We start from the raw sequence: 19,277 nt of genomic DNA, 5'->3' as shown, positions 1-19,277 counted from the left end.
CTCGCCTGAAGCCACGGCTGCGTCTTCGTTCCCCGCAGGGCGACATCAGCAGCAGAGCACGAGTGTCAGCAGCGGCAGCAGCGGCATCATCATCAGCAGCGGCATCGTCATCATCATCAGCGGCATCAGCAGCAGCAGCGGCATCATCATCAGCGGCAGCAGCGGCATCATCATCAGCAGCAGCATCATCATCATCAGCAACGGCAGCGGCGGCATCGTCAGCGATGAGCTCCGCCGGCGATCTGAGCGCCGAGGCGGCGGCGGTGGCCGCGGCGTCGTCCCCGCGCCTCGAGCACCTCCTGAGCGCCGTGGAGCGCGAGTCGCGCGCGGGCAGCGAGAAGGGCGACCCCACGGAGCGCGAGCTGCGCGTGGCGCTCGAGGAGCGCGAGCTCTGGGAGAGGTTCAGCGAACTCACCAACGAGATGATCGTCACCAAGGCGGGCAGGTGAGCCGTGGGGGGCAACGGGGGGGGGGGGGCACAGGGGGGGGGGGATGGGGGGGCACGGGAGGGCACTATCAACACCAGCAGTACACACACCAGCACCACCAGCAGTACACACACCAGCAGTACACACACCAGCACCACCAGCAGTACACACACCAGCACCACCAGCAGTATACACACCAGCACCACCAGCAGTACACACACCAGCACCACCAGCAGTATACACACCAGCACCACCAGCAGTATACACACCAGCACCACCAGCAGTACACACACCAGCACCACCAGCAGTACACACACCAGCACCACCAGCAGTACACACACCAGCACCACCAGCAGTACACACACCAGCACCACCAGCAGTACACACACCAGCACCACCAGCAGTATACACACCAGCACCACCAGCAGTACACACACCAGCAGTATACACACCAGCACCACCAGCAGTACACACACCAGCACCACCAGCAGTACACACACCAGCACCACCAGCAGTATACACACCAGCACCACCAGCAGTACACACACCAGCACCACCAGCAGTATACACACCAGCACCACCAGCAGTATACACACCAGCACCACCAGCAGTACACACACCAGCACCACCAGCAGTACACACACCAGCACCACCAGCAGTACACACACCAGCACCACCAGCAGTACACACACCAGCACCACCAGCAGTACACACACCAGCACCACCAGCAGTATACACACCAGCACCACCAGCAGTACACACACCAGCAGTATACACACCAGCACCACCAGCAGTACACACACCAGCACCACCAGCAGTACACACACCAGCACCACCAGCAGTACACACATCAGCACCACCAGCAGTATACACACCAGCACCACCAGCAGTATACACACCAGCACCACCAGCAGTATACACACCAGCACCACCAGCAGTACACACACCAGCACCACCAGCAATATACACACCAGCACCACCAGCAGTACACACACCAGCACCACCAGCAGTACACAACACCAGCACCACCAACAATACACAACACCAGCACCACCAGCAGTACACAACACCAGCACCACCAGCAGTACACACACCAGCACCACCAGCAGTACAACACCAGTAGACACTGCCTCTTTGCTGGTGCTGAGAGCCACGCTGTACCAGCAGTACCAGGCGTCACGCCGACACACAGCAACCCACTCTTGCGAATGATATTACGGGATCTTCATTTAATTCTGTTGAGAAAACTCGTTTCTACGTAACTTTTTTGGTGTTTTCGCCTACACGTCAATTTATAGCTCGACTTTGAATTTTTGTTTTAAATATATAACATCTTATCACAACCGATAGATATGTATATGCCCTACAGGGAATGATTGAATATCTTGATTTGAAGCTTTCGTGACTGCAGGGATCCATATTCTCTGGTTCTTTCGGTAAAGTCACGTAGGTATAATTTTTTATGAATTTTTTTTCTATCTACGTGACTTTACCGAAAGAACCAGAGAGTCATTATTGAATAGTCTAACAGAGAAGCTGTTGCCTGCAACGGTACATGTATAAGCCCACGGGGGTGAATGAGAGAGTGTTGATGGTGCGGTGCTGGTGGTGGTAAGCTAAGCCGGTGGTACTCGTGGTGGTACTATTAGCTGCTCCTGGTATTTGAATTGGTGAGCAGGAACACCGTGCAGTGTTATTGTTCAGAACGGTGATGGCGTTATCACTCACGGTATTAGAGGTATAGTTCTGGTGTGTGTGGTGTTGCTGAGGCTAAGTATTGTAGGAAGGGCCAGATTACGATTTTGTAGGCCCCTGCGCTACAGGTACTGGGAGCCCCCCCACCCCCAACAATATTTTAAAAGGTAAACAAAATTAAAGAAAAATAAAATGTATTTTTTACAAGGCTAACAACAAATGAAATTCAGCATTCACAACTGAAATCACTTTTCACTTCATCTCTGGAGGCCCCTCCAGTTAGCGGAGGCCTCTGGGCTGCAGCCCCTAAAGCCCCCACGCCTTGATCCAGCCCTGATTGTCGGTCACGACGACGATGATGGTGATGACGACGATGATGATGACGATGGTTGTTGTTCGCGGTGCCGTTGCTGACGTGAGCCGAGATAATGACGGTGGCGGTGCTGATGTCATGGCAAGAACGTTGCTGTTCGATTGGAGACACTGCGCAGTCTTTCTGTTGACCGGTGACGCGCTCGCCGCTCGTTGTTGCAGAGAGTCGCGGTTGAAGTCCAGCAGGCCGCCCTGATTAATACTGCCGCGATGTAATCACCATCATAATAATACTGTTACGACTACGCGCCGTCTGCTTCGCAGTGAACGTTAAAGATCCCCGTGACGTCGATAGCAAGAGTAGGCCATTGTGTGGCGGTGTGAAAATGCATAAACAAAAAATTACCCGCAAATTACTCCCTTTCAATATGCGGGTGTCCCTCGCATATCGCGCATCACGTGTTCCTCAAGAAACGGCGCGTACAGACGAGCGCAAATCACGCCGCATCAAGCTTAGTTTCCCATGGACATGCTTGTTATACAGGGGGGTGCGTTACGGTCAAAATATTAAGTATAATTTGTTTTAATATTTTTTGCCCTGGATTTAACAAAATATGTACAAATGCAATACCCAATAACAATACTATTATTATTAACGTGACTAAATTGCTTAACAATGAGTTTAATAACAAATAATAATAAAAATTAAAACGATTACTACTTGCAGAGAATACTTTAAAACCCCTCTTAACGACGGTGATTGGTTCCACAGTTCCACAATTCACGAAACCGGTCGCTAAGTGATTTGGTCGTTAAGCGAGTAGAGGGAATGCACGTTAAAGGCTTAATTCGTTCCGATGGCAGCGAAAGTTACCCTTTTTCACCCAAAAAACGTACTCTATAATATTGACACAATGGATATTAATACATGCAGATACTAACAACATTATAAACACATAATATTAAAAATAAACGTGGTTAATCAATGCATTCATTCATATTTACTGTACCTACAACAACCAGTCGTTAACAGGGGAATGGTCGGTAAGCGAACACATTGGGCTCTATGGAGGCACTACACTACTATACACTACACTATACACTACACTACTACACACTACACTACTATATACTACTATAAACTACACTATACACTACACTATACACTACTATACACTACATTATACACTACTATACACTACACTACTACACACTACTATACACTACTATACACTACACGACTATACATGACACTATACACTACACTATACACTACACTACTACACACTACTATACACTACTATACACTACACTATACACTACACTACACACTACACTACTATACACTACACTACTATACACTACACACGACACTACACTACTATACACTACACTATACACTACGCTATACACTACACTACTGTACACTCTACACTACTATACTACTATAAACTACACTACTATACGCTACTATACACTACACTACTATACACTACACTACTATACATTACACTACTATACACTTTACACTACTATACACTACACTACTATACACTACACTATACACTACACTACTATACACTACTATACACTACACTACTATACACTACACTACTATACGCTACACTATACACTACTATACACTCTACACTACTATACACTACACTATACACTATTATACACTACTATACACTACACTACTATACACTACACTATACACTACTACACACTACACTACTATACACTACACTATACACTACTATACACTACACTACTATACACTACACTACTATACACTACTATACACTGCACTACTATACATTACACTACTATACACTACACTATACACTACTATACACTACACTACTATACACTACACTACTATACACTACACATTGGGCTCTATGGAAGCCCGTCGCTGAGCGATTATTCGTGAACAGGCGTGAGGTGGTTAAGAGGGGGTCTACTCGACTTAATGAGGAGTCACTTGAGGGCAGCAGATCTAAGATGGCTACTCCCAGCCCGTGACGCTGGGCGCTGCCATGACGCGGTGGTGACGCCATCAGAAAATGAGACATTTTCAACTTTGAATCTTGTATCATTAATAGTCATGAGTTTTCTCGAGAAAAATGTAATTTGACAATTGCGTGAGTGCGATGAAGTACGTCCCGAAAAGATGCATCGCGTAACTGCACCTACCAATCATTGCCCCCCCCCCACCCTCTACTGCAAAACATTGGCAGGACCCTCTTAAAAAAGAGTCCATGAGACTCAGCGAGGTTTTTATAGATGGAAAAAAGCAGAATAATACTACCGCTAATAATATGTTTAATAACAATTTGAGCACCGTGTACAAAGCGGTCTCTACCTATACGTGGGGTTGTTGCTGTGGTGTGATGGTTAGGGTCACGTGTGATGATAATATCAGGTGTAAGTGGTTAGGGCCCTCTGACGCCTTCAAACTAAACCGGAAGTGTTGCATCTGACACCGTGACCTCGACGTGTGGGGCCCCCCAAAATGCGGGGCCCAGGGCGGCTGCCAGCATGAATATTGCCCAGTCAGATGATTCACTCCCTCTACGAGCTCTTATCTCATAGACAGAGACCAGATGAGCTCTCATCTGATCAGATGATTCACTCTGCCTACGGGCTCTCATCTGGTCAGATGACCCACTCTGTCTATGACCTCTCATCTGGTCAGATGCTCCACTCTGCCTATGAGCTCTCATCTGGCCAGAGCAATCACTCTGTCTCCAAGCCCTGGCTGCGAGTGACTCTCCCATCGCTGTGTTGCGCGCAGGCGAATGTTCCCCGTGATCAAGGCGTCCGTGTCCGGCCTAGACCCGAACGCCATGTACTCCCTGCTGCTGGACTTCTGCGCGGCCGACGCCCACCGCTGGAAGTACGTGAACGGCGAGTGGGTGGCGGGCGGCAAGCCTGAGCCGCAGCCGCCCAGCTGCGTCTACATCCACCCGGACTCGCCCAACTTCGGGGCGCACTGGATGCGCGCGCCCGTCTCCTTCTGCAAGGTCAAGCTCTCCAACAAGATGAACGGCAGCGGGCAGGTGGGCGCTCGTGGTGGTGCTGGTGGTGGCGGTCATGATTATGGTTGTGGTGCTGGTGGTGAGCGGTAGTGTAGTGGTTACACACACTAGTGTAGTGGTTAGTGCGCTAAAAATCCAGCGACCCGAGTTCGATTCCCGCTCACGGCCGACACCAGTGACGATTATCTGAACCGGTCCTGGGCCTCCTGGTTACATTAATCCCTTTGACTATGGGCTCTCATCTTGGTCAGACAAATCAATCGACTCAGCCTCAAATGAGCACCTGGTGCGGTGCGTAAACATCGCCACTAGAGGGACGAAAGCAGCCAGGCGTGGTCCTGGCCACCCGTCCCCTCGTGTGCCGTTCCGGACTTCATAGGTGCTCGCAAATAGCACTTGCCCCAACAGTCTGTTAAGACTATACGGGGGGTCTTTGTCTTTGGTGCTGGTGGTGGCGATGTTTTGGTGGTGCTGGTCATGATGATGCTGGTGGTGGCTATGGTGTCGTGGTGGTGGTGGTGGCATGCTGGTGATGTGGTGATCTGGTGATAACGTTGTTGGTGGTGATGGTGTTCGTGGTGTTGTTATTGGTGGTGGCGGTGAAATTGCTGATGGTGTCGATGGCGGTGTCGGTGGTACGTTTGAAAATCGTCATTCATGCGAATTGCATCTCACAATGATGCTGCTTTAGTAACGCCCACACAGTCTTTCACGTGGGGGCTCAGGAAGCCACAGACATTTGGGAAGACCGGCAGCCAGATCCGCTGCCAGCAATTTCCCCCCAAGCTCTGTGGTCCTACATTGGGGTGTTTGGCCAGCTCCACAATGAAGGAGTTGATAATGGTGATGGCATCACTATTCATCAACGTGACGCGGCCACAGTGGGACGACTGTTGATTCGTTCATTCATTCGTCAAGCAAAGTCAGCGAAGGAGAGTTCAGCCAAACCTGTGACCTCTTTGTGACGGCATTCGCATAAACTGCTCTCGCTGCCATACTCGTGTGTCGACAAGTGTTGATGGCTTTGTCAGGTGCCTTCCCTAAACCGAGCCCCCTGTACATGAATCATAATTCTCCAATACAATTTTATGACCATGCCATTACGACGATATCAATCAATACATCAATGTTGTATTTGTCACATGGAAAGTCTCGTTTAGCCAGTCACCCAGGTAGTTTGCAATTAATTACAAAATCAAACGTTTTGTTGCAATATTTTGCAACAAAACGTTGGTAATTGGTGAAGTTGGTTGTTCTCATGATAACGGTGATAATGACGATGGCATCACCAGCGTTGACGGCTTTGTCGTCTATGTGAATCTCATTGTCGTCGTCGCTGCTGCTCAGATAATGCTCAACTCGCTCCACAAGTACCAGCCCCGCATCCACATCGTGCGCGTCGGCGGCGCCCAGCGCCTCGTCACGAGCCACGCGTTCCCCGAGACGCGCTTCATCGCCGTCACCGCCTACCAGAACGAGGAGGTGGGCCGCACGGGGGAATGGAGCACGGCGACACGGGACACGGGGACGTGGAGTGTGGGGCATGGGGCACGGGGAAACGGGGTACAGGGGCATGAGGCATAGAGCATGGAGACGTGGGGCATTGGGTACGGGGCATAGAGACACGGGGCACGGGGCATGCGGCCAGGGCATGGAGACACGAGGCACGGAGACACGGGGTGTGGGGCGTGTGGCACGGGGACACGGGGCACGCGTCGCGATGACGTTCAGCGGGCCCAAGGGGATGAGTTTCGTTCCCCGGCATGTAAAGGTGTCCCTTTGAACGGTGACTTTTTCGTGCTTTTCAGGTCACTTCGTTGAAAATCCTGCACAACCCATTCGCCAAGGGAATTCTGGACGCGAAGGAAAGGTAAGAGTTTGAAGAATCTGTGCGGCGCACGCACTGCACCATCGTCCTCAGCCGAGTCGGCCCTCGGCCGAGTTCTCTGCCATCCCACCGAGACTCGCGACGCTGCCGCCCTGTCGGGATGGGCACTGCGACGGGGTGGCCAGGTTCAAGCTCTAGGCGCGGCATTCGAAACAATGGAGAATGCTCCTTAAATCCCCGCGCAAGCAGAATCTTCGCCGCACGGGTTCAGCGCCACGCCACCACGGCTGTCGTCGCTCTGGAGGCCGCGTGCGGTCTGGTAAAGCGCGGGGCACTCCCCACCACTTCCAAGGCGTCTGGCCAGCGTGGAAGAGTAGGCCAAATATACGCACTAGACCGGGGGCTCTCTCTGGAGCGGCCTCCAGTGGATGGCCCTCCTGCCAGCAATGGTGCGAGCGGGTAATTGCAGGGCTGCGCCTTGAACTTTTGTTACCGTGGGCAGCGCGTGTTTACATTGGAGTGAGCATCTTCTAGTCCACAATGGATGCCACGGTGGCGAGATGTTAACTACCTCGCCTGGTATACAGGAAGTCGTGGGTTCGACCCGAACCCTGATGCCTGCTGTATATTTGGAGTTTGCATTACTTTCTCTCTCTCCATGTGGTGTCGTAGATTTTTCTCCGGGTCTTCTGCTTTTTTCCCTCCACATGTAGAATCAACAGGCAGTGTCGTTGAGCTATCGCTGTGGGTCTCACCTGGTAAAAATTAATACTGTTCATATTCTGTGGTTGTTATAGTGGATTAACTTCTACCAATGTTTACAACGGATACTTGCAACCAACGCTGTCATGTGAACTTGCAAAGATCACATTGTTATAATCTTCATACTGGCTAATGCATCGTTGTCGATAATCGCTTAGTTTTTTCACTGAGATACCACGGGCAACTCTACTCTGGATAGACTGGATACTGCCATATGACAGTGCAATTGCTACCACTGGCCGAGCAGGGAGGTGTTTAACTTGAGACTTGGCAGCTCCTACAGTCCTGTGGAACACGTTCGCGTATTGCACTGCAAACCCAGCGACCTTGGTTTGTTTCATGGTCATCGCGAACATTCGTCGCGAGTGATATCAGAACCGGTTGCTGAAATCTCCCTCCCGTTCACCAACCCACACTGTTCGCCGTCGTGGTGAAGTATGGTCAATCAACCGCGCCGTCACCGCCCACCCACAGCAGTGCATTGTTGAACAGGCTGTAAATGATAATTGGTTCTTTACCCTTCTATCTGGCAACAAAACTGACACCTTTTTGCAAGTGTCAGTTTTGTTGCCAGATAGAAGGGTAAAGAACCAATTATCATATTTTTACTGGCAAATGAGGTCCCCATAGTGTAGGCTGTAAATGATGTGTTTATTATTATTATTATTATCATGACACCATATTACATGTGCAGCACCATTTGTATGAGGAGGCTCATCGTAATGCTTTGACTTTATTTATTTATTACAGCTCAATGTGTCTGTGGGGGGGATGGGGGGGGGGGACAGAAACTGTACGGACAGCGACTCGATTTCGGCGCGAGCTCGTCACGTTGTTTTAAAAACAAGCAAAAAAAATGTGCGTCTCGTTTCCAGAAGCCACACCATGAAGGACTCGAACGTGAGCGACTGTCCACAGAGTCCGTACTCACACGGTGAGTGACATCTCTTCTTCTCGACAGCAGCAACAGCGACAGCCAGAATCAGAAGTTGATTTCCCACCCAGTAAAACCCGTAGAGCTAAGAAGCTTTTTGTCAAGTCAGTGGCTCGGACTGGCAGACGACATCAATGCCATTCCGCAATTAGAGATTTAAAAAACAAAGGAACAAACGAACAAACTTGTACATACGTATGACTTCCCCGCATACTCCGATAATAATAATATTGGGAATTAAGTAGTAGAATTACTTTCACACTTAAACCTTAGTGACTTTTCTTCTTGGTTCTTTCGGTAAAGTCACGTAGAATAGAAATAATAAAATAATAAAAATAAAACATAATAAAATCATTCTCACGACGTTTCGGCCACAACGCAAGCAGCCGTCCTCAGGTGAAGAACAGGTCTGTCGTTAAATCGAAATTTAGTGACTTTAATAAGACAGTCAGTTCTAATGAGGACCGAACAACTGCCACGCAGCGCAGAGGCATCCGCTCAGGGTGCTTTTGCCGCTACACATCCGATGAGCTCTAAAGCTCTTTGTCACAGATGTCCAGTAGGGGGCAGGCCAGACAGTTACAACCACAAACAACACAAAAAGACGATAGGAGTGTAAAGTATAGGAAAGGTAAGCAAATCACACGCAAAAAAAAACCAAATTTAAATTTCACCAGGTAAGGCCCCACTGTGCTATTAGCTTATTTTTCAGAAGCGACCTGGCCACCACAGATGATAGCTCAACGAAGTGGCTTATCACGTGTGGAAATTTATAGCAGCCAAATACTTTAAACGCACCACGTCGATTCTAAATGCGGAGGAAAAAACCGGAGGCCCCGGAGAAAAAATCCACGCGACCACGGGGAGAGAGAGACACGCAACTCCAAATATACAACAGGCATCAGGGTCGTGGATCGAACCCATGACTTCCTGCACACCAGGCGAGGTAGTCAACATCTCGCCACCACGGCGACCCGATACTTTGGTGGAGGCTCTTTCTGCCAGCAGTGACTTGAGTAGGCAACATGCAGCGCTGCACCTTTATCGTTATGACATCACAGCGGGTGGGACTGCAAACGACCTCTAAACGCACGTTTAGAGAGAGAGAGATATCGTGTTGTGACGCTCGCGATTCAACGACGCGTGTGCCGCGAGCGTGGTGGCCAAACCGCGCCTCCACCAATGCCGTTTGTCCATTGTTTGTGCAGCGAGCCACGGCTGGTGGATGGGGAAGCCTCAGCCACAGCCGATGTCGCTGGCCCAGGGCACCGCAACGCCGCTGGGCTGCGAGCGTCTCTCCGGCCTGCACTCCCACCGCGTGGCGCCGTACCCCAGCCGTGTGCCAACGCAGCACGGTAAGAACCTCCCTCCCTCTCTCAGTTACCGTGCCAACGCAGCACGGAATGCCACCCCTTATCTCTCAGTTACCATGCCAATGTAGCACGGTAACACCTCCCTCCCTCTCTCTGTTACCATGCCAACGCAGCACGGAACGCCACCCCTTATCTCTCAGTTACCATGCCAATGCAGCACGGTAACGCCTTCCTCTGTCTTGGTTACTGTGCCAACTCAATACGGAAACACCCACCCCGCTCGACCTCCCTCTCTTTCTCTTTGGCGGTGTTTCGAGTCTCTTCTTTCTCCTGATTATATAATTAATCATCGTTCGTGCAAAGTGTACGTATGCACGTGGATCTTCTTTCGCACCATACGTAGCCAGCCGCGCTAATCGGAGGTGCGGGGGAAGGACAACAAACTAAATACAAAAAGCAGTTCTAAAGAAATGAGTTTTCAATCTAGATGATTTAAAAGTGCACAGCTCCGGTGGCTTCCTAATATCGGAAGGAAGAACGTTCCAGACGGCTGCAGAAGCGCATCTGAAAGCGTGCGATGCGGTGACCACCATCTTTGTTCGATCGTGCACACACACACAGCCACTGCTGCGAGGATGACCGGGGTTTGCGTGTTGGTTTATGCTCCTTTTCGAGATCAGCAATGCATTGTGGTCCATTCATGTCAAGCACTTTGTGTGTAATGAGTGCGACCTAATAAATTGCGTCTCCGCGAGGAACAGGCGACAAGCTGGAAGGCTTCTGAGCGGTGAGCTGGTGCCAACAATTGGAACCCCTGCCTTCCCTGGCCCTTTAAAAATTATTTTCTCAATTTAAGATTTTCACTTTTCCTGCGCACGCAGTTAGCGAAGCCCTGTCCGAGTTGCCTCTCACGAGAATCTGTCGCACTACGAATGATGCGCAGTACGGCCGTTTGCATTCTGTTCGCTGAGCGAGAGGTTAAGATCTTTGGAGTGGATTGAAACGTTGCGTCTGCTGAGAAACATAACCTAATAGGGCTGAACGATTTGGGGAAAATATCGAATAGCGATTTTTCTGATAGATATTGCGATTTGATTTGCGATTAAATTTTTTAAAGTCAAGCTTCAGTTCAATATTCACTGTGTAATAGATTTATGACATGTGATGGAGCATTACCACATGACACCATCAAAATATGAACTGCTCTATATATCTTGACGTAAAGCTTTCGTGACTGGAGGAATTCCTATTCTTTGGGTCTCTCGGTAAAGTCGCGTAGATAGAAAAATAATACAAAATCATGACATTTCGATCGCAACACAAGCAATCGTCCTCAGGTGAAAAAATATAGCAAGAGAGCTGCTGAAGTAACAGGGTGTTATATAGGCCTGAGATGGATGCAGCCCAAGGGTAAGTGGGCGGGGTTAGAGAAGGGAGATCGAGGAAACCCCAAAGCTGTTGGGCTGGCCATTGTATTGTGAGAGATTAGCAGGTCAATGTAGCCACCGCCACATCGAGGAATGCAACTCAGAGAGTCGGAAATAACTGCTAACATCGGCAGGTAGGATAAAAACATCACAGCCAGTTATGACTTAAACTGGTTAATAACGTCCTTCCAATGATTGCAAAGTTTGTACCCATCTTCTCGGTTGAAAATTTGTCTGTGTATATATATCTGGATGGCTTCATGAACGAATCTTTGTTGATAGCCAGTAGGTTTGCAGAGTACCTTCGTCTTGGCTATGTATGGCAAGGTGATGGTTTTGATTGGGTCCTCAGATGGTTCTCTCCCAGCGGTTGGGGTGATAGATGCATTCATCTTGAGGGCTTGGTGTACGTGCTCCAGTTCACTGGCTAGGTGGTGATGGTCGGAAATGCAACGAGCCCTGTGGTGTAGAGTTTTGATGAGGGAATTATTCTGGGCTGGATGGTGGTGGGAGTCAGGTTTTAGATAGGCATCCGTGTGGGTGGCTTTCAAGTAGACAGTGTCCCAATGAGCCATCTGGTGTCTTTTCTATCTACCTGACTTTACCGACAGACCCAAAGAGTAAGAATTCCTGCAGTCACGAAAGCTTTAAATCATGCTAATCTCTCTTTAACATGCTAATTTTCACCTGGCAGCCCTTTGATTGGTGGAAAACAAACCACCGTCGGGTTGGCTGCCCATCATTGACATTATCATTGGCTGCTGACATTTGGGCCACGCCCATTTCAAACCCTTATAAACAATTTGCCTTGGTAGCTAACCCCCTTTTCCTGAAGACGACCGCTTGTGTTGCGATCGAAACGTCGTAGTTTTTTGTTATTTCTTGTTATTTTCTTTGAACCTATCTACGTGACTTTACCGAAAGATCCAAGAATATGCTCTATATATTCTAATGTAAGGATGAGAACTTAAAATATATTAATTGCTTCCAACATGTATTTTTTTTTAATTGAAATAGAACAATCAAACATATAACAATTGTTAAATAATCAAAATGAAAACAATTCCAACAAGTAGTAGGCTTTCCAAATCACAGCCTTTGTGATTTGCTAATCGCTTTGTTTCAAATTGCGATTAATCGATTTGAAATCGATTAATCGTTCAGCTCTATGTAGGCAGCTACCGCGGTGTTAACGGCCAGTGAACTGGGCTTGCAATCTCGAGGTCGCCGGTTTCAACCCCACCTCCCGGCTCTTTCACCACCCGGCAGCATACATTTGGGCACACCACATAGTGAGTTGTCGGGAAGGGGTCGGATGTGTGGTGGGGCGAAGTGTGGGTACCGAACTGGCCGTGGGCTTCCCCTTCGCTCACCCGCACTCGACCCAGCGTGGTGAAGTATGGTCAAACAAGCCCCCATGACCAACACAGGGAGCACTTAATTCAGCAGTGGTTTGTAAAATGGCTGCAAATAATGTTGTCTCGGCCTCGCTATGCGCTGCGTTGCACCGCTAGCTGAGTAGATAACCTCGCGTCCAATAAACCCTCAGAGGCAGGGTGAACATCCGACTCCAAACGTCATTTATTGATTTTAACGAGGTAAAACTGGTGAGAAAACAGCACAGATACAGCATCTGTTAATACCCGGAAACACCAACACAATGCATGAACACCACAGCATCAGAACATTGTCTTAGATAACATGTTTCTCAACAATAGACCCTGGATGGACCAGGCCCCTACAGTACCACTGAATAACTATACAAGAGCATAAGCTGCTGTGTTACATCAAGGCACATCGTGTATTCATCACACTGCACCCCAAATGTACAGTATTACACATAACACTAAATTGTGGATGAGGTATTTCGTCATCCTTCCTCTCAGGATCGCAATATAGTTACTTGGGTAAAAGTTTGACTCGACTTATTAAATTACAAGTAACATTCACAATAAGGAAAGTTGCAGGCTTCGTTGTTAACTAGGCCTCGTATTTATCATAACAATTTAACAGCATTATAAAGGCATTTACATCATTATAACGGTCATTCTAACATTATAACAGCATTGCCAATATTATAAGAACATAAACGAACTTACAGACAATGCTTCTTAAAGTCCCACAATGGACAATTGTGGCTGGCTTCACTGGGACGCGATGTGTGCCGCCATCTTGAATTATGTGTGTAATGGCCGACGCCCACGTGGTTGAGGGGGAATCTTAAATCGCAACTTCCTGGTCACGTGACCAAAATTAGCATCAAAAACAGAAAATTCCTGTGTACATACGCCCCCACCCCCCCATCTACCGTGAGGCAAAACCCCTGCCGTGAGGCAGAACACATGTCGTTGCTGCTGCTTATTGTTGTCCATATATATAATACATATAATACATAAAAACAATCTATTAATCCATTAATTATATGTGAAAATACCCAGAGCTTGTGCATAGGAGTGTGTGCGAAGTCTGGTTGTAAGTGTGTGTGTGTGCACGTGTAAGTGTGTGCACGTGTAAGTGTGTGTTTGTGCACGTGTAAGTGTGTGCACGTGTAAGTGTATGTGTGTGCACGTGTAAGTGTGTGTATGTGTAAGTGCTGCTTACGATCATTAAGGACCTTCATGATGGTGAGCGGGCCCGGGTTAAACTACGTGGCCGGGAGTCAGAGCCTTTCCCTGTACACCTTGGGGTGCGACAGGGATATCCTCTGGCTCCCACATTATTTAACATCTATTTTGACCACGTACTTCGTGAAGCCTTCAATAGCTGTACCGGGGGAATCTCCATTTGGTACAGATATAATGGTAGGCTGATCGATGCCCGGGTGCGATCAAGGGATGGCTCCCTATTGGTCAACCACGTTATGTATGCCGATGATTTGGTAATAGCTGCTCATTCAGAGGAGGAGTTGGAGATGCTGCTGCTGAGACTGGAGCGTGCCACTAAGAGGTGGGGCCTTACCATCAGCCCCACCAAAACTAAGCACCTGCCTGGGTATTTTGTACCATCGGACACTCCACCCCCACAACTCCCAATCGGTGATGGGGCAGTAGTGGAAAGAGTATAGAGTTTCCCATACCTGGGCAGTGTGCTTATGACCGGCTCCAGTTTAACAGCAGAGGTCTCACTCCAAATCAGTCGAGCGGCAATATCTTTTCATCGGTTGCGTAACGCTGTGTGGAAGCTACCTGGTCTGTCGCTCTGCACGAAGCTTCAAGTCTTCTCGGCCACAGTCATTCCCTCCTTCTCTACGCTTGCGAAACGTGGACCCCCCTATTGGAGCATCTTTGCCAGTTGGAAACATTTAGGCTGGCCTGCCTACGATCCATCCTGGGTTTAACCAGGCTGGATTGTGTGGGGAGTTCACAAATCCTTGAAAGATCTGGGCAAAGTCCCATCGGTGAGTTCCTCCGGCAGGCAAGGCTGCATTGGCTGTGTCATGTAGCCCGCATGCCCAGCCACCGCATGCAGAAACAGCTTTTGTTCGGCAGGATCGAGGGGGCTAAACGGGCGTGGCACAGGCTAGAGAAGAGATGGAATGATGTGGTACAGGAGGACGTGGAGCTGAGTGGACTTGCCGATGACTGGTACCAGCGGTGTCAAGATCGGCCTCTGTGGAGGAGGCTCGTGAAGGACGCTACTGGGCAGTTGGAGGCAGTCGCCCTCCAGCAACAACGGAGGGCGGAGGAGCGACGCTCACAACAACGAGCAGAGCGCCGGGTGGCTAAAGCACAGCAAGTTGGCACAGTAGGAGGCACAGTAGGGGGCACAGGTGGTGCATCAGCCAGTCATCTCGGTCATCTCAGTCAGTCAACCCGTTGCACCTGGGTCTGCCCCGTGACCTCCTGCCAGCGGGCGTTCGACACTTCACGTGGCCTCAAGGTGCACATGGCCTGGCACAAGCGTCGTGGTGACGTCACCACCACTTAGTGGCGAATGGCGGTTGTTGTGTGCACGTGTGTGTGTGTGTAAATGTGTGCACGTGTAAGTGTGTGTGTGTGCACGTGTAAGTGTGTGTGTGCACGTGTAAGTGTGTGTGTGTAAGTGTGTGCACGTGTTCTCTCTCACCACCAGCACTGCACCACGGCTCTGCGATGCTCGGCGAGGACGAGAGCTGGGCCGGCCTGCAGGCGCCCAATGCCATCGCACACTCGCACAGGTACGCAGCGCCAGCCAACTCCACCACCACCACCAGCAGCAGCAGCGCCAGCCCACTCCACCACCACCACAGTCATCATCAGCAGCAGCAGCAGCCTACTCCACCACCACAGTCATCAGCAGCAGCAGTAGCGCCAGCCCACTCCACCACCACCACAGTCATCATCAGCAGCAGCAGCCCACTCCACCACCACAGTCATCAGCAGCAGCAGTAGCGCCAGCCCACTCCACCACCACCACCACAGTCAGCAGCAGTGCCATCCCACTCCACCACCACCACAGTCAGCAGCAGCAGCAGCAGTGCTAGCCCACTCCACCACCAGCAGCAGCAGCAGCAGCGCCAGCCCACTCCACCACCACCACCACCACAGTCAGCAGCAGCAGCAGCAGCTCACTCCACCACCACAGTCATCAGCAGCAGCAGTAGCGCCAGCCCACTCCACCACCAGCAGCAGCAGCAGCACCAGCGGCACTAGCTGCAGCAGCAGTGCTACCGCTATCACCACCACCACAGTCACCACCACCACGGTCACCACCACCACCACCACAGTCACCACCACCAGGAGTGCACGTGGCATCAAGCAGCAGCAATGATAACGGCAGCAGCACCGCCACCACCAAAATGCAAAGATCCCCCGTATAGCCTTAACAGCTGTTGGGGCAAGTACTGTTAGCGAGCACCTATGAAGGCCGGCACGGCACACGAGGGGGTGGGTGGCCAGCACCACGCCCGACCATCTTTGTTTCCCTATTGGCGATATTTACACACCGCACCAGGTACTCATTTGTCGCTGAGTCGACCTAAGAGATGCCTAGAACCGATTCAGATAATCGTCACTGGTGCTGGCCATGAGCAGGAATCTAACTCGGGTCGCCGGGTTCGTTGCGCAGCGCGCTAACGGCTACACCACCGCTCCCCACACTAACACCACCACCATCACTGCCACCATCAACACCACTGTGATACCGTAAATCATTATTCTGTCTACGTCTGTCGTTGTATTTCTCTCCATCTCTGTGCCTTCTCCATCAAATTGCTCCTCTCGGCATTCGAACCCGTAGCTCAGAGTTCGTCTGAAATTGCCTGCAATTCGTGTTTCCGTCTCTCTCTCTCTGGCTGTGTCGAAGTTGCAACTCATCTCGCAGCGCTCTCTTGACGAGAGAGAGACGTCTCTGACAGTGCAGTGCTTCTCGTTGGCAATGAAGTCAATCTCGTATTCAGTATTCACATTTGGACTCCTCTACCACGTTGATTCTATAGACTCCATGTACATATTTATTTTGGAAAGGCTGTCACGTTCATACCTTTGGTGTCTGTGAACTTTAATCGATGTTCGCTCACCTCTCTCTCTCTCTCTTATTCCTCACCCCAATGCCACACTCACCAATCACCCACCGTGTGCCGACGTGCCAGACGGATGACTGCCAGTATTGGATTCATCACGACTGCTGCTGCTGCTGATGATGATCTCAGTGCGCTGACACCTTGCGTCTCTCCCCCCTCTCCCTGGCCGTGTGCGTGCGCCCACCCCCCGTGCAGCCAGTACCCCAGCCTGTGGTCCATGAGCAACAACAGCCTCTCACCGGCGCAGCAGCAGTCCGGCCCCACCGCAGGCCTCCCCGTGCCGTTCTTCCGCGGCGGCGCCTCCTCCTCCTCCTCCTCCCCGTACGGGCAGAGTCACGGCGGGGGCCCCCCTGCCGTGTCGCCCTACGACAGCGTCGGCGGCCACCACCACCACCACCACGGCTCCGAGCTGACGGGAACCGGCCACCCCCTCTCCTCCTGCTCCGCCGTCATCCCTGTCTCGTCGGGCCCCGCAGACTCGCTGTACGATCAGACGGCCCCCTTCACCTGGGCCATGCTGGCCACGCAGGGGATGTAGTGGCCGTGGCGTGCGGGGCGGAGCGATGCGATGGCGCGGCGGGGTGAGGGGAGATGAGGTCGCGGGCGCCCTCCGATCGTCGCCGGGAGTCGTCGGAGTTCTTCCGCCCGAGGGAGCGGCGAGGCGGCGCCGTGGACGCAAGCGGTGAAGGTGAAGGGGGCAAAAGAGGCCGAGTGGGCGATGGCGGACGAGGAGCAGCGCACGGCCCAACCGGGGTTGTTGGGGGTGTTGGGGGGGCACTCTTCCCGACCGCACGAGCGGCACAAACACTCGGCCTGCCCTTAGACCGAAGCAAACTCGCCATGCCAGATCTCAGCATCAGCACCGAGAGCTGGACACGTGAGCAAATTCTCGCCCTGCTCCTCCCCGGGACATAATCACGCGAGTCGACCAGACCGTGGCCAGCGGCCCCAACGCTGGCCGCGCCACGAGAGCCAGCCGGGGCCTCGACCCCGCGCTGACCCACGGTCCGTGACCCTCACTCGCCCTGGCGCTTGAGCCAGCGGCTCCTGGTCACCGTCTGTTGTTGCGTTTCTACTTCGCGGGGAGTGGCCATGCCGCGCCTTCCCGCCGACGGTCCGGAGCCAGCGGCGGGAATTTCACACCCGGCAGCATTTGGCGGTGGATATTTTTTCTTTTGGGTCGATCGATGAAACTTTTTCTTTTTAGGCCGCTGAACTAGTGATGAACGGGGCCGGTGAAGTTGAAATTAAACATTCGACGCTCCGTGTCGTACTTAATTTGAGATATGTGTATTAAAAAAGAAATGTGTGTTACGTGAGAGAGTAACCCTGCCTCGGGTGAGGAATGGGGGTGGCCTTCTTTTTTCCATCGGTGGCCCTGTGCCAGTACTAAAAATGCCACATTCCCACGGTGGTGGGAGCCAGTCTCTCCATAGGACAAGTTTTCAGAAAAATAACGGTGCTCATTTTATCGACCCCTAAGGGGTGATGGGCTCATGTGTCACCACACCAGGAATTTCAAACTCACAACGTCCTGCCAGACGGATCAGAACCACGCCTTACAAGTTTACGCAACAAACATCACGTGTTTGCGCATATACTCACAGTGCTGCAATGTCACCTGATTGCCTGATTACCGTTATAAATAATTTATTTAAAAATAAACACATGTCAGGGTGGTTTGGGGTGGCCAGGAGGGTGCATGACAGTATTTTTGAGTGCAGTCAACCTCCTCATGTGCCTGGGGTTTCTCCTGTCTTCTCCAGTTTCCTTTCCACATGAAGCCAAAATATTTTTTCGTATTTTTTTTTACCAGGTAAGGCCCACTGAACTTCATAGCTCTTTGTGTCAGCAGCGACTTCGCTATCACAAATGATAGCTCAACGCAGTGGCTCATCATCGCGTCGGAATCTATCGCAGCCAAATACTCCGAACGCACGTTGATTCTGAATGTGGAGGGGAAATTCGGAGAGCCATGAATAAAAATCCACGCGACCACGGGGAGAGAGACACGCAAACTACAAATATACAGCA

At 50.8% G+C, this 19,277-nt stretch overlaps 1 protein-coding gene across 1 annotated transcript; it reads left to right on the top strand.

Moving 5' to 3' along the window:
* Positions 1–224: 224 nt before the first annotated feature.
* LOC133352986 (T-box transcription factor T-A-like) lies at positions 225–17,811 on the top strand. Its single transcript, XM_061569044.1, has 8 exons — positions 225–445; positions 5,236–5,500; positions 6,827–6,961; positions 7,288–7,349; positions 8,945–9,003; positions 10,212–10,358; positions 15,815–15,899; positions 17,439–17,811. Exons 1-8 carry the CDS (start codon positions 225–227, stop codon positions 17,779–17,781), a joined length of 1,317 nt encoding a protein of 438 aa, XP_061425028.1. The 3' UTR covers positions 17,782–17,811.
* The last annotated feature ends 1,466 nt before the right edge of the window (positions 17,812–19,277 follow it).

Source organism: Lethenteron reissneri, chromosome 42 (genome assembly GCF_015708825.2).
Source record: "Lethenteron reissneri isolate LAM-NWPU_2019-01 chromosome 42, ASM1570882v1, whole genome shotgun sequence".
In the NCBI taxonomy this organism is placed as follows: Eukaryota; Metazoa; Chordata; class Hyperoartia; order Petromyzontiformes; family Petromyzontidae; genus Lethenteron; species Lethenteron reissneri.
Note: the sequence above shows the minus strand (reverse complement) of the source record. Positions and strands in the feature narration are given on the sequence as shown.

What these genes read in the sequence shown, in the direction of transcription:
- LOC133352986 (XM_061569044.1), top strand. Translation starts at nt 225, where the DNA reads ATGAGCTCCGCCGGCGATCTGAGCGCCGAGGCGGCGGCGGTGGCCGCG. An exon ending in AGATGAACGGCAGCGGGCAG is followed by an intron (nt 5,501 to 6,826) that starts GTGGGCGCTCGT and finishes GCTGCTGCTCAG; the next exon opens with ATAATGCTCAACTCGCTCCA. An exon ending in ACAGAGTCCGTACTCACACG is followed by an intron (nt 9,004 to 10,211) that starts GTGAGTGACATC and finishes TTGTTTGTGCAG; the next exon opens with CGAGCCACGGCTGGTGGATG.